A 13751-nucleotide genomic window follows, 5' to 3' on the forward strand; every position below is an offset into this window, starting at 1 on the left:
GTTTATATCATCTGTATCAGCTTGATTGAATGCATCTCTTGCCGTCTATGGTGCCTATACTCTATATCGATTGGAGGAAAAAAGGTTTTTAGGTTTTACTTATGTGATATAGAGCAGTGTTTTTCAACTCCAGGCCTCAGGGCACACTAACAGGCCAGGTTTGCAAGAAAACTGAAATACATCACAGGTGATATAAATTTGCTGCTCAGTGATTGCAGTATTCTAGTCTGGATCTCCCCCAAGGTAATACTTAAAATCTGGCCTGTTAGTGTGCCTTGAGGACCGAAGTTGGGAAACACTGATATAGAGGACTGCACCCACCAGACCATATCATCTGTTTTTTCACTGGATGGATCATTGGCTTGCATGATCTATATGGTTTTTTCAATTTCCCTATACACAAACTGGCCAGGTATTATGATTCCTTTCATCAGTGATTTCCATTAGCAGCTCAGTACCTTGATTGCATGAATACATCTTATTGGTTTCTAATGACCATTGCTGATCAGATTGGATGTTAGCTCTGTGAATTTAGCTGAAAGTGTTTCCACAGACATTCATGATGCCGCCTAGTGGCCAGTAAAGCACTTTAGTTCACTGTTGCTTCCATATCACATCCAACCTAATCAGCACAGCATGGTATCATCAGGTCTATGAAAGACTATTGTTCAGTTTGCTTTTGTCATTTAACCTGCTACACCACTTGGTTTATTTTAGTAAGGCCCCGTTCACATAGGGGCGACGCTACTTCGCACCACGACCTCCGAGGTCGCGGTGCGAGCCGCGACCTCTGAGCGGGCGATACGGACTTCATAACATTGAAGTCTATGGCGGTCACCTCCTGGTCGCCCCAAAGAAGCTTCGGACCCTTTTTCTAAGTCGGAGCGACTTGTGTCGCTCCTATTAGAACGGGTCCACAGCTTCCCTATGGGAGGCGACCTACGGCGACCTGTGAGGCGACCAGGTCGCCTCACAGGTCGCCTCAGTGTGAACCGGACTTAATGTATGTATGTCCTTGTTGTGACTTATTGCCGATAGATGTGTTACATTTTGTATATATTTTTTCAATAAAGATATTCATTTTTTAGCCTATACCGCTTGGGTTTCCTTCCCAATCTTTTTCTAGCTTTCTTGCTACCATTCCTTTTGTTACAGGTAACTATTTATTGGGAACCCCACACCCCCTCCCTTTTTCTGAAGGGGTGAGATGGTGAGGCCATTATCTCCCTGTGGCACCCAAGCTCAGTCTGGTTTTTGCTGTTATTCCATTCTGGTCTCTGCTTACCTCTATGATCAGCCAGCAAAAGTGCCAGCTGGCTGCTCGGAGGGGGGGGGGGGGGTGTTCCCTTCCGCTTCTTGTAAAAGCAATCCAGCGGCTAGTTAGCCGCTAGGATAGCTTTTACAAGAAAGCCAACTGTTGGCTCTAAAAAAAAAAAGACAAGCAGCAGGCATCGTCCCAGTATAACCACTTGAATTCCAGTGACATCCAGGTACGTTGCTGCTCGTAAAGTGGGTAAAGCAGAATTGACTGCAAAACCTTTTTCCTAATTTTGGATATAGTAAGGGAGGATTGTAGCCCATCAGGGTTTTCTTTGACATCCATGTCCTATTGGGAAGTTTTCCCCTGTATTACTTCCTATTCTACTTACTACTCAAAATGTGCGATTTTCCTTCACTCTCAGTGATGACGGTCACCAAGACATATGGAGAATGAATCTCTCCCTAATGAGGGCACAGACAGCAATAAAAAACATGACCAGGGATTTTAATCCATCTCCCCTCCATTCAAAAAGAAAAAAAAAAAAAAAAGTTTTGCCTTCAGATACACTTCAAATTTGTCAGGTATTAGAAAATAAAAAGCAGATTCCCAACTCCTCTGAGGACACATTTTCCTGCATTTAGAGCCACTTGATCACATTGCCCACATGCTGATATGGAGCAGCTGGCAGTTTTTCTTTGCAGTCTGCTACACATTTCAGCACTTCACACCGTTTCCTTTTTTTAAACTTCATTTGAAGTGCCACAAAGTAACATTTCATTAATGTCTCCACACTACAGCGGCAGCAACATGCGGTGCCTTCCAGTACATTGCAGTAAAATGCTACATATCCGCACTTTACTGCATCTCACCACACCTCCCGTCTGGGTTGTAGTGTGATCGGGGCACATAAAAAAACAATTGTTTAATAGTTCAGAAAAACGCAGGCCCAGGCCACCACACTATATGTAAATGAGTCCTTAGGCTGGGTTCACCGATGTGATTCCTTTGCATACCCCATGCGATACTGTGCTGTGTAATTTGAGCCCATCATTTTGTATGTCTCAAATCGCACCACATGAAAAGATGCAAGCACCTTTTCTTTCTGTATTGGAATCAGATTGCATGTGTTCATACCCATGAGATCCAATTCTAGCAAAACGCACTGCGTTCTACGACCTGCTTTGGGGTGTCGTTACCTTTTAACCACTTCCCGTCCGCCCTATAGGCGATTGACGGCAGGAAAGTGCAGAGCGGCGATCGGTGCTGTGGCGTGTCACTCTGACACACCGCATCTCTGATCTCGGTAAAGAGTCTACTGACGTAGGCTCTTTACCATGTGACCAGCTGTGTCCAATCACAGCTGGACACATAGTACACAGGAAGAGCCGTTGATCAGCTTTCCTTAGTTCGTCCCTGACAGGCACGAGTATAGGAGAGCTGATCTACGGCTCTCCTGACAGGGGAGGGTCTGCACTGGTAATCAGAGCAATGATTACCAGTGCAGATCAATAGGGGGAGTGCCACTAGAACCACCAGGGATGCCCACCCATGACCCCAGGGATGCCCACCATGGCCACCAGGGATGGCAATCAGGGCTCAGGGAGCCCGCCAGTGCCCTCCCCATCAGTGATGCCCACCAGTGCCATCTATCAGTGCCCCCCACCAGTGCACATCATTGCCCACCAGTGCCGTCTATCAGTGCCCCCCACCAGTGCACATCATTGCCCACCAGTGCCATCTATCAGTGCCCCCACCAGTGCACATCATTGCCCACCAGTGCCATCTATCAGTGCCCCCCACCAGTGCACATCATTGCCCACCAGTGCCGTCTATCAGTGCCGCATATTCGTGCCACCCCATCAGTGCAGGAAAAAACGTATCCATTTACAAAATTGTATAACAAAACAAAAAAACGTTTTTTTTTTTTTTCAAACTTTTCGTTTTTTTTTTTTTATTTGTTTAGCAAAAAAGAAAAAACCTTGCAGTGATCAAATACCACCAAAAGAAATCTCTATTTGTGGGGAAAAAATTATATAAATTTGGTTTAGGTACAGTGCTGCATGACTGCGCAATTGTCATTCAAAATGCAACAGCGATAAAAGCTGAGAATTGGCCAGGGCAGGAAGGGGGTGGAAGTGCCCTGTATTGAAGTGGTTAATTGAGACTTGCATCAGATCGCATGAACACGTTTCATGCATCGCATCAGTGTGAACGAGCCTTAGGCCATATTCATACTGGCACCCGTGTATTTAGCTTTTCCAGACACAGCAGAAGTCATCTGGAACATAAACAAAGGTTATGCCTCCAAATCACTCTCTTCTCTGTTTTTAGACCCCGTTCACACTGGGGTGACGCTACTTGCCGGGGCGACCTCACAAGTCGCGGTGCGCAGCTCGCACCGCGACCTCGGAGCGGCCGGCACGGACTTCATATCATTGAAGTCAATGCAGTTCGCTCCAGTTCGCCCCAAAGAAGCTCCGGACCCTTTTTCTAAGTCGGAGCGACTTGTGTCGCTCCTATTAGAACGGATCCACAGCTTCTCTATGGCAGGCGACCTACGGCGACCTGGTCGCCTGACAGGTCGCACCAGTGTGAAAGGGGTCTTAGGAGTTCCTGCTTTAGGACTTGTTTACATCACAAACCCCGCATTCAGTGTGTAATTCTGTAAATCCATTTATATACATTTGTAATGCGCTTTGAGGTGCATTTTTAGCATTGTTTTGGTTTCTTTACCAAGCTGCATTCACTCAGTGATGGTTTGTGGTGAGTTCTGCTACGTTTATGTGCAAAATGCTGCACTTTTTTTAAAAACGCACAAGAAACGCACTGCAATGGGGTAAACTATGCCCAATGAAATCCATTCAATTTCAGATGTAGACGCAGCTGTGTATAGGCTCACCGATTACCATAGGGCTGCGTTTAGATGCATAAGATCGCATCAAAACACTTTATGCATCTAAAACGCAGAGTTTTTTCCTGCCCATGTAAATAAGTTCTAGGAAGCACCTGTAGATAATAAAAAAAAGGTGTAGGCCATTTATGCACCTCTTGAAGCCTGGCTGAAAAGCTCCCAGAGATGGCGCCCTTCCATCTCTGCTGGCTGTGTCCCGGTGCTTTTTTGCACCCAGGATGCAAAGCGGCAACTTCCAGCCCCACTGCCTGCAGCCTGGCAAAGTCTACGGTAGGCTTTAGCTGGATGGGGATGAAGGTGGTAGAAGAGTACCAGAGTTTGGAGCATTCATCAATGAACACAGAGGGTCCTAAATGTGGCTTTCACTCAGTACAATGTTAGCCCCATCAAGCCCAAACCTGCCATAGGCTTTACCAGGCTGCAGGTGGCAGGGTTGAACTCTGTGCCTCCAACGCGCACTAAAACACCACAGCAGCTAGACGGTCCCATGTGTGGGGGGTTTTGGAGGGCGTTGAATCCTTTTGTATCTGATGGGTACACCCCAAGTGTGCAGAAACTCAAAATCCCGCTCGCTGTGAAATCTCAAAGGGTCCTTGGAGCCTTCCTGCTTCCTCAAGGAGAGTCTCACTTATCCTGCTTCACTCTGTATAACAACATCAAAGAAAAGAATACACCAAAACGTGAGAGGCTTCATACAGGGTGCAGCAGGATGAACTACAAAGAAGCTGGCAGCAGAGATCTCATCATCAGCCCCCAGAGGATATCAGTGAGAGAGAGGAGAGTGGGGGGGGGGGGCACGCTACAGGCTCCATTACAGAGAAATCAGCTTTCTGTGGATTATCAGCCTCATCACTGAAACCCCCACCCCATACCCAGCACACACACCGCCAGCCCCCCTCCCCCATACCCAACACACACACTGCCATACCCAGCACACACACCGCCAGCCCCCCCCTCCCCCATACCCAGCACACACACACACACACTGCCAGACTCCCCTACCCAGCACGCACATTGCCAGCCCCACCCCCCCTCATACCCAGCACACACACACTGCCAGCCCCACCCCCCCCTCATACCCAGCACACACACACTGCCAGACTCCCCTACCCAGCACACACATAGCCAGCCCCACCCCCCTCATACCCAGCATGCACACTGCCAGCCCCCCTACTCCCCCTCATACCCAGCACACACACACACACACTGCCAGCCACCCCACCACACACACTGCCAGCCCCCCCCCCCACCCCTAGCACACACACATTGCCAACGCCCCCCCCCCCCATACCCTCATACCCAGCACACACATTGCCAGCCCCACCCCCCTCATACCCAGCATGCACACTGCCAGCCCCCCTACTCCCCCTCATACCCAGCACACACACACACACACACTGCCAGCCACCCCACCACACACACTGCCAGCCCCCCCCCCCCACCCCTAGCACACACACATTGCCAACGCCCCCCCCCCATACCCTCATACCCAGCACACACATTGCCAGCCCCACCCCCCTCATACCCAGCACGCACACTGCCAGCCCCCCTACCTTCCCTCATACCCAGCCACACACACTGCCAGCCCCCCCCCTACCCACCACATACACTGCCAACCCCCCCCTCGTACCCAGCACACACATTGATCCCCCTATACCCAGCACACACACTACCAACGCCCCCCCATACCCAGCACGCACACTGCCAGTCCCTCCACCCCCCCTCATACCCGGCACGCACACACACACTGCCAACAACCCCTCCCCCCCACCACACACACTGATCCCCCTATACCTAGCACATACACACTGCCAACGTCCCCCCCCCCCTCATACCCAGCACACACATTGCCAGCCCCCCTCATACCCAGCACACACACACACACACACTACCAGCCCCCCCTACCCAGCACATACACTGCCAACGCCCCCCCCCCTCATACCCAGCACGCACACTGCCAGACCCCCTCATACAATGCCAGCCCCACCCCCCCTCCCTCATATCCAGCACACACACTGCCAACAACCCCCCCCCCCCCCCACCACACACACTGATCCCCCTATACCCAGCACGCACACACTGCCAACGCCCCCCCCTCATACCCAGCACGCACACTCCAAGCCCCCCTACCCAGCACACACACTGCCACCCCCCTCATATCCAGCACACACACTGCCACCTCCCCATACCCAGCACACACACTGATCCCCCTATACCCAGCACACACTGCCAGCCCCTCCCCGGCCATGCTCGGTATTACCTGTCTGGAGCTGAGCCCGGTGATATTTCTGATCAGACTCCCCAGCTTAGAACTGGCCCCAGGCGGGGGGTCCTGTAGGAGGAGGCCGGGCAGAGCGCTCAGTGTTCTCTCTACAATCTCACTCATCTTCCCTCCGACTATTCACAACAACAACACCAGCCGGCATCTTCATCCCACACTTCCGCTTCTCTTCAACAACACAAAACTTTATTCCACTGACAATCACTGCGCTAAACACTTCCACCACTAGATGGTGCTGTAGGACCATAGGATCGACAGAGCACAGCTCCAGCTACAGAGCGCTTTCTACACCCACAGAGACCGACCCCAGAATGGAACATTGGATGGACCTGGAGGGGGGCTCCTCCTATTCACATTAGCCAGTTCCCATATTCAGCAACTTTTTATTTATTTTTTTATTCTGTTTTTTTAATTTTTTACACACATGTAAAAATCAGCATTTTTTGGCAATCAAACTGAAACCCCCCCAAAGAACATTATATATTTTCCTAAAGACGAGGCCCTGGAGAATAAAAAAGTGGGAGTTGTATTTTTTTATGTTGCACAATATTAGCGCAACTGTTTGCACAATTGTGAATGACAGATACAAGGCTGTGACTTACTCCAGCTCAGGTCTGTACAAAGGCATGGACCTTCAACTCAGGGGTGGATTGGACGCGTGGGCAATTCTGATGCCCCTTAAAAAGGCCACATTGCTTGCACCACAGACATACCTAAAGGCTTCCTGGTGAAGAGGAGTAAAAAGTCCCCACCGGTGTCCTACCTAGTGCAGGATGAGGACGAGGACAGAGCGCAGGCTGTCCCCCCCAGCATATGCCATGTCCAACCAGTGGCAAGATCTGTGCCCCACTGGAGGCTCTCCTCCCCGGCTAGCCCCTACCAAGCCACCCCAGCTCCACCTGCAGCCCCTGGCCACCCCTGCCAGCCAGTTCAGCAACCCAGCGTCAGTGCAGTAGGTGCTATCCAGCCTGAGCCACCCAGTGAGCAGAGAGTACTTAGAGAGGAGCTTCCTCCTGGGATGGGGGTCAGGAGAAGGGGAGAGAGGGGAGCCAAGTCACAAAACTAAAAGTAAAGGAGGGTTATAACCCCTTTTGTTTTTGTTTTATTATTTTTTTTTAATAATTTTTGCCATCTGTGTCCCAGTGGGAGATTTACCTTCACTTCCTGTCCCATAGTCAAAACAGGAAGTGGGAGGAAATCCCTGCAATTTAGGTGAATCACCTGGGGAAAACCCACAATTTGGGATTTTCTTTTAATTTACTTTTAATGATAATAGTAAGGCTCCATGTACACGGGACGCTGGAAATGGCCGTTTAGGAGCAGTTGGGCATTTTTTTCAGAAGCCCCTGAACCCATCTACATTTTATCTTATCTGTCCATGTATACCAGGTCGTTTACAGTCATTTGCAGGCAGTTGCGTTCAGGGACTGTTTTTAGAACGCAATTATTTGCGTTCGAACGTGTGTTTCCCGGCGTTTCAAACGCACAAACGCGTCCGAACGCGTCTGAACGCGTCTGAACGCGATTACCCGCGTTTAGCGTTCGTGTTTTTCCGTTTTAAAGGGGAATAATTTTTTTGACCTCTAGGAAAGCTTCTAAACGCAAACGCTGCTAAACGCCCGCTAAACGCGGGTACAAACGCGACCGAACAGACGTTTCAAACGTCCTAAAAATTCCAGCATTCAAAGGGACTTTTAACAACGTCCCGTGTACATGGAGCCTTATTAGGACAAATAAAGAGGCTAAAAAAAAAAGTTTTGCCTTTAGTTATATGTTCAAATAGAGAGCTGGAGGAGGTATCAGTGGGCTAGACATGAAGTGACATCACAGTCCCAATAAACAGTCCAGGGATGGCTTCTGTTGACACGGACAGATGTGAGTAGCGGGAGCTCCGAGTCCAGCCTGGATCCCCGGCAATATCCTGAGTAGCATTAGCGGTATTGGTGGCACCGGAAAACCCGATCAGTGAGGACAATTGTAGACCCAGTGAGAAGATGAGCAAAGACTGGCAACGTTCAGCAGCGGAAGGGCTCAAGGAGTTTGCAAGGATAGATAAGCTGGAAGGCGGGCGTAGCCACCCACACACGCGGACTGGCGGTCCCAGTGGGAGGGCATTCTCGCAATGCATCCTGGGATTGATCATAATAAATACTGAGGGGACATGCGACAGGGCATCTTTGGTGGGAAGCAGAGTCCCAGGAGGAGGTGGACGGCTGTCTCTCCTCCGGCAGTGTGTGATGAAGGTGGTCTTAAGTGGTCGGCCTAGTGAACCAGGTATGAAGCTGAGCTGCAGAGGATCCGGTATAACTGACGGTGAAGCTGTTGGCAGAGTCTTTGGGGAAAACAATGTCCGTGAGTACTGAGGGACCTGCCAAAGGGTCTGGCCCAGGAAGGGGGACCACTCCAGTGAAGTCAGGGGATCAAGGAGCTAGCTCACACGGAGAGTATTACAGTAAAGGGGGTGCCATGTAGAAAGCCCTGAAAAATAGGAACAAAAAGGGGGTGCCAGGAAGGGCACTGAAGAGTGTTCTGCAGTACAGTACAGCTTATCTAAAGTGGTGCATTTATTATTACTTCATCAATATTGACAAGGTGAAGCAGCGGCCTTGCCGCACTCAAGTACGGTTAAACGTCCCAGCAAATTGTGCATAGTTTATTCAAGCTGGAGTATCCAACTCATTCTGTTCTTCTATCCAAGTTCTCAATAAAACCACAAAAACCAAAACCCCTAGACTTTGAAGTCACTGAACTATTGTACTGTTGCTTTGGGTAACCCAGGGGAACCCGTCACCAGCAGCTCCCCAGGGAGTAGTGCTACAAATGGTTAAGGTGGATGGAGGACAATAGATTGGGGGAAGCAAGGAATAAACACAATGTACACAAGATTTAAATAAGTAACACAGTGAAGTATACGTAGGGGTTATACAAATGAGACACACATGTTATAGAGGGGGGTGTTAGGGAAAATGTTCAAGTGAATCATATAAATGGAAGGTGAAGAATTGAAACCCAGAGAGGAAATAAGAATAAATAGTGGGGAAGGTTTGGTGAACTTTAAGTTTTATGAATTTAACATTTTAAGCACATGTGTTTTTTTTTTGTGGTGATAAAGTTGGGGTATTGGGAAGTAAACACAATGAACACAAGTTTGGAGAACTGTACATATGAACAGGGATGAAAGGGGACACACATGGAAGTTATATGGGGACTTGTTTTAAGTATGAGATGCACAAAAGGAAGATAGGGGAATTTTGAGCTGAGAGGAATTGGGTCCATAACGTAATAATGGTGCAATTATATATATTTATAAAGGAGAGGGGGAAGGAAAAAAAGAAAATAGATTTTTTTTTTTTCGTATTCCCTTTTTTTTTGTGGCAATGAATAGAAGGTTGTTATCATCATAACCACCTAGGATGTGCTTATACTGATTGAATGGAATATGTGATTGCAAAGTTTTTTTGCACACAGGAGAGAAAAGAATATGCAAATATTAAGCCCCGGTTCACATTTGTGCGACCGCGGAGATGGCATGTAATTCGGAGCGCACTGCTCCTAAATTACATGCGATCTCATGTGCGGTGCAAATTTCAGCCATACAGTTTGTATGGCTGAATTCGCACCGCATCCGCACTAAACTCGAACATGAGGCTTTTTTTTATCCACAGCAGGATCGGATCCCATAGTGGTTCACACTAGTGCGATCCGATTCTGTGCGAACTGGCAGATCGCACTGCGATATGCGATCGCAACTGGGGATGTCGTTAACTTTTAATTGACACCCCAAATGGCAGTGTGAACTGCCAGAGGTGCGGATGCGATGCGGGATCACGCTGCATATTCGCAGTGTTCCCGCATCGCACAAATGTGAATCAGCACTTAAAGAGTGCAATATAAAAAAAAAAAAATGTATTATTATTATTATTTTTTTTTTTGTAAGCCACTAAGTAGGAGGGTTAGAAGAGCCGGGAAGGCTGGAATTGGTATGGATTGCTCACATATTAGCAGATGCGATGAGATAATGGTAATACCCTAGTTCTTTGTTTAGTATGTAAGTTGGGTGCATGGTTGAGTGGGGATGAAACAGGAAGTGAAGATGAGCGAGGGAGTGCAAGAGTAGTAAATGTTGCAAAAGAATCTTGTGTCCGTCGATATGAAGGGGTAAGAAAGACCCCTATTGGAGGATTCAGGAAAATATTTCCCCTTCTCCTTTTTTAATTTTTTCTTATGTAAATGATAGTCATAGCTGAACAGTGTCTTTCTGTCCTGGAATGTAAGGGGCCTAGGCACAAAAGTTAAGCGCACACAGGTGTTTTCATCTGTTCAAAAAAGCCAGGCAAAAATTATATGCCTGCAAAAAACACACATGCTTAAAGATCGGCTTGATTTCTTAAAAAAACATGAATTCAGTGGGCTTCTCACTCATGTCATACATCCTACTCAAGAGGGGTCTCTATTATGGTGCATAGGACGGTGACATGGGAGTGTATCAGGGTTAAATGAGATTCAGAAGGAAGATATGTTTTCATTTATGCCATGTTATATTCATTACCATTTGTAATTATGGGGATTTATAACCCACCACATTGGGGGTATTGAAAGAGGCAATGTCGGAAGCCAAGGCTAGAGGTGGAGCACAGGAGAAGACGTCACAACTGATGACGAAACGCGTACGATTGGAATGCATGTGGTGACACTACTAGATGTGGTCGGAGCGCATGCAGTGACACTACTAGACGTGGTTGGAACGCACGTCATAACTCGCTGCATTCCACCTCTAGCCTTGGCTTCTGACATACAAGTGGGGAACCGCATGGAGGACACTATTGTTTCTGGATATTTTTCTTTTGTGCCTGTGTGCATGCAATTTACACAGAATAAGGGTTTTACAACTTTTTATTGATTAATTAAATTGTATGGTGTAGCAACCGCTGTTGGAAGCGTGCAATAGGCATGCTATTTTTATCATTCATCTAGCTTTTTGTCCATAGCAGCCGCTCTTTAACACTTAATATTTACTCACATATAGAACATTATTGTTTTCACATTCACTATTCCTTGGCGCGAGTGGAATTCATACACATTCTTTACTTACCAGCTAAATATTATACTGTACATGAAACATATCTTAGTCCAATTAGATTGCACAAAATGGGGAGGATGGCAACATCAAGCTGCATGAGATTCCGTCGGGAAGAGGCAGATTTTCTCCATGTAATGTGGTATTGTAGCAATGTATTGAGATATATGAAATTAATTGTAGACAAATTGTCAAGAATGTTAAAAAGACAAGTCCCAGGTATGATAGAGGTATGTTTATTGGGGCTACTAGAAGATGAGCACTGGTCTAGATGAACCAAGATATTCCTGCAAGGAGCATTATTCATGGCAACTGGCAAGGAAACAAATAGTGGAAAGATGGATTCAACCTACAGCTCCATTGGTTAGTCAATGGGTTAAAGCCTTAAATCAGATTTTACGATATGAAATAATAAAGGTATGAACATAGAGGAAATGATCAGAAATAGTATAAAATATGGGGAAAATGGAACAATTCCTACTTGTCGCTGGATAAAAATGAAGGTTAGAAATTAGTACAACTTGAAAGAAGATTAGGAAGTAAGGTAAAAAGAATAAAGAGGCAGTGGAGAGTGGAAGTAGAGGTGGGATGTGTGCAAATATGTGTAGGGAAGAGAATGGAATTGTAAGAAGATGTATGAAAATGGTAACTGTATTTGTAATTAATGAAACTAAGATATTGTATTATGTATTATAAATGCAAGAAAATTTGTAATACAGAGTGTTAAAAAAAAAAAAAAGTTAATGTGCGTGTAAAGGCAGGCGTCCCAATTTTTTTTATACATTTTTTGAAATGATCAGTGACTTATAATGGGACTGCGATAGTGCAGCGGATAATCTGACCCTTAAGGATGCTGGGGGAAACTGGTTAACTGCCACTAACATCACCTGTGACACTTATACAGTGGTCAGTGACAATACTATACACTGTCACTGGACTAATGACTCTGGCTGGGATGGGGTTAACATTTAGGACGATCAAGTGATTAAATGTGGGCCTAACAGTGTGTAATGTGTGCTACTTTTTACTGAAGATCCCTTTGTTTCTTATCCCTATTTTGCAGGGATAAGAAACAGAGAGATTGTTCCCTCTGTACAGAGCCCTGTGTTGATTGTCAGCCCAGGGCTCTGGGCTGTGATTGGACACAGCCGATAAGCCATCTGCTGACAGACTCTGGCTGTGTACAATCACAGCAGGTGACGGCGGGGGGTGCACACATATTGGTATATTACTTTGCCTGTACTGGCTGCCCATTCAAAGTACATTGCGGGAAGGCAGTCTGTAAGTGGATAACTGTCTCATATAATCATAAGCACCGTGTAGTGTCATAGGCGCTGTGTAGTGCCATAGAGTGCTGTTTTTCCTGATGAAGTTATTTAAATTCTAACTGAAAAGTTTTACCTACAGGGAAGCTCAAAGCGAAACTTCACCCAAAAGGTACCATGAATATCTCCTAAACTTGCACTGTTTAGGAGATATTCCAGTGAGCTACAGCCAATGACGTTACTGCGTATGCGCAGCATGCTCTGCATTCAGGGCAAACTGAGTGTCCCTTGAATCAGAGAGCGCCATGCCGTGATCCTACATCAGCATCATCCACGTTCTAGTTATTTTATCTTCAGTTATTTTTTTAAGCACTAGATGGCGGCTTGTTACTGTAGTCTCTTATTTGTTTATGCAAAGTTGACCACATGCATTTCTAAGTATGAGACTGATTTTGATTTCTCTTTTTTTAAACTTTCTACATTGGTACAGGTAACCCTGCATGCTGCAAACCCCAATATGTCATGTCAAAAAATGCTGTTGTAGTAACTCGATAGTTAGCAAATCAGGTTTGCCAGTTCCTGACATTCTGTAAAGAGATACTCATTATATCACTACATCACTGACAGGTCTACTTTAAAGTGATAGTAAACCCTCCGTTTTTTTAAGCACCGATTTAATCATTTACTGAGTAAGCAACGTCATTGTTTAATCCTTACCTATGTTTCAGTTGAAGTTGGTCCCATGATAGCTGCACCAGGTTTCCTGTTTCTGGGAGGCTCCCTTCACTTGCAGCATCCTATGGAGTCACCCTTGCATGCAGGGAGTAGAGTTGTGTCTACCTACACTGTGTGTGTCAAAAGAAACACACAGTCCCTCCTCCATGCCCCTCTCTTCTCCAAACCAACATATTTAATGGGGACTGCACTGTCCATTGTTAACTCTTTTCTGTGAAGAT

At 46.6% G+C, this 13751-nt stretch overlaps 1 protein-coding gene across 1 annotated transcript in view; it reads right to left on the bottom strand.

Moving 5' to 3' along the window:
• AP4E1 (adaptor related protein complex 4 subunit epsilon 1) overlaps positions 1 to 6618 on the bottom strand; it is a 118117-nt gene extending 111499 nt beyond the window's left edge. The window contains exon 1 of the mRNA XM_082255970.1: positions 6433 to 6618. Within this exon, the coding sequence (XP_082112096.1) occupies positions 6433 to 6558 (126 nt within the window). The 5' untranslated portion in view covers positions 6559 to 6618. The remainder of the gene's footprint in view (positions 1 to 6432) is intronic.
• Positions 6619 to 13751: the final 7133 nt, after the last annotated feature.

The sequence above is a fragment of the Pelophylax lessonae genome, assembly GCF_965119305.1.
Source record: "Pelophylax lessonae genome assembly, chromosome: 4".
NCBI lineage: Eukaryota > Metazoa > Chordata > Amphibia > Anura > Ranidae > Pelophylax > Pelophylax lessonae.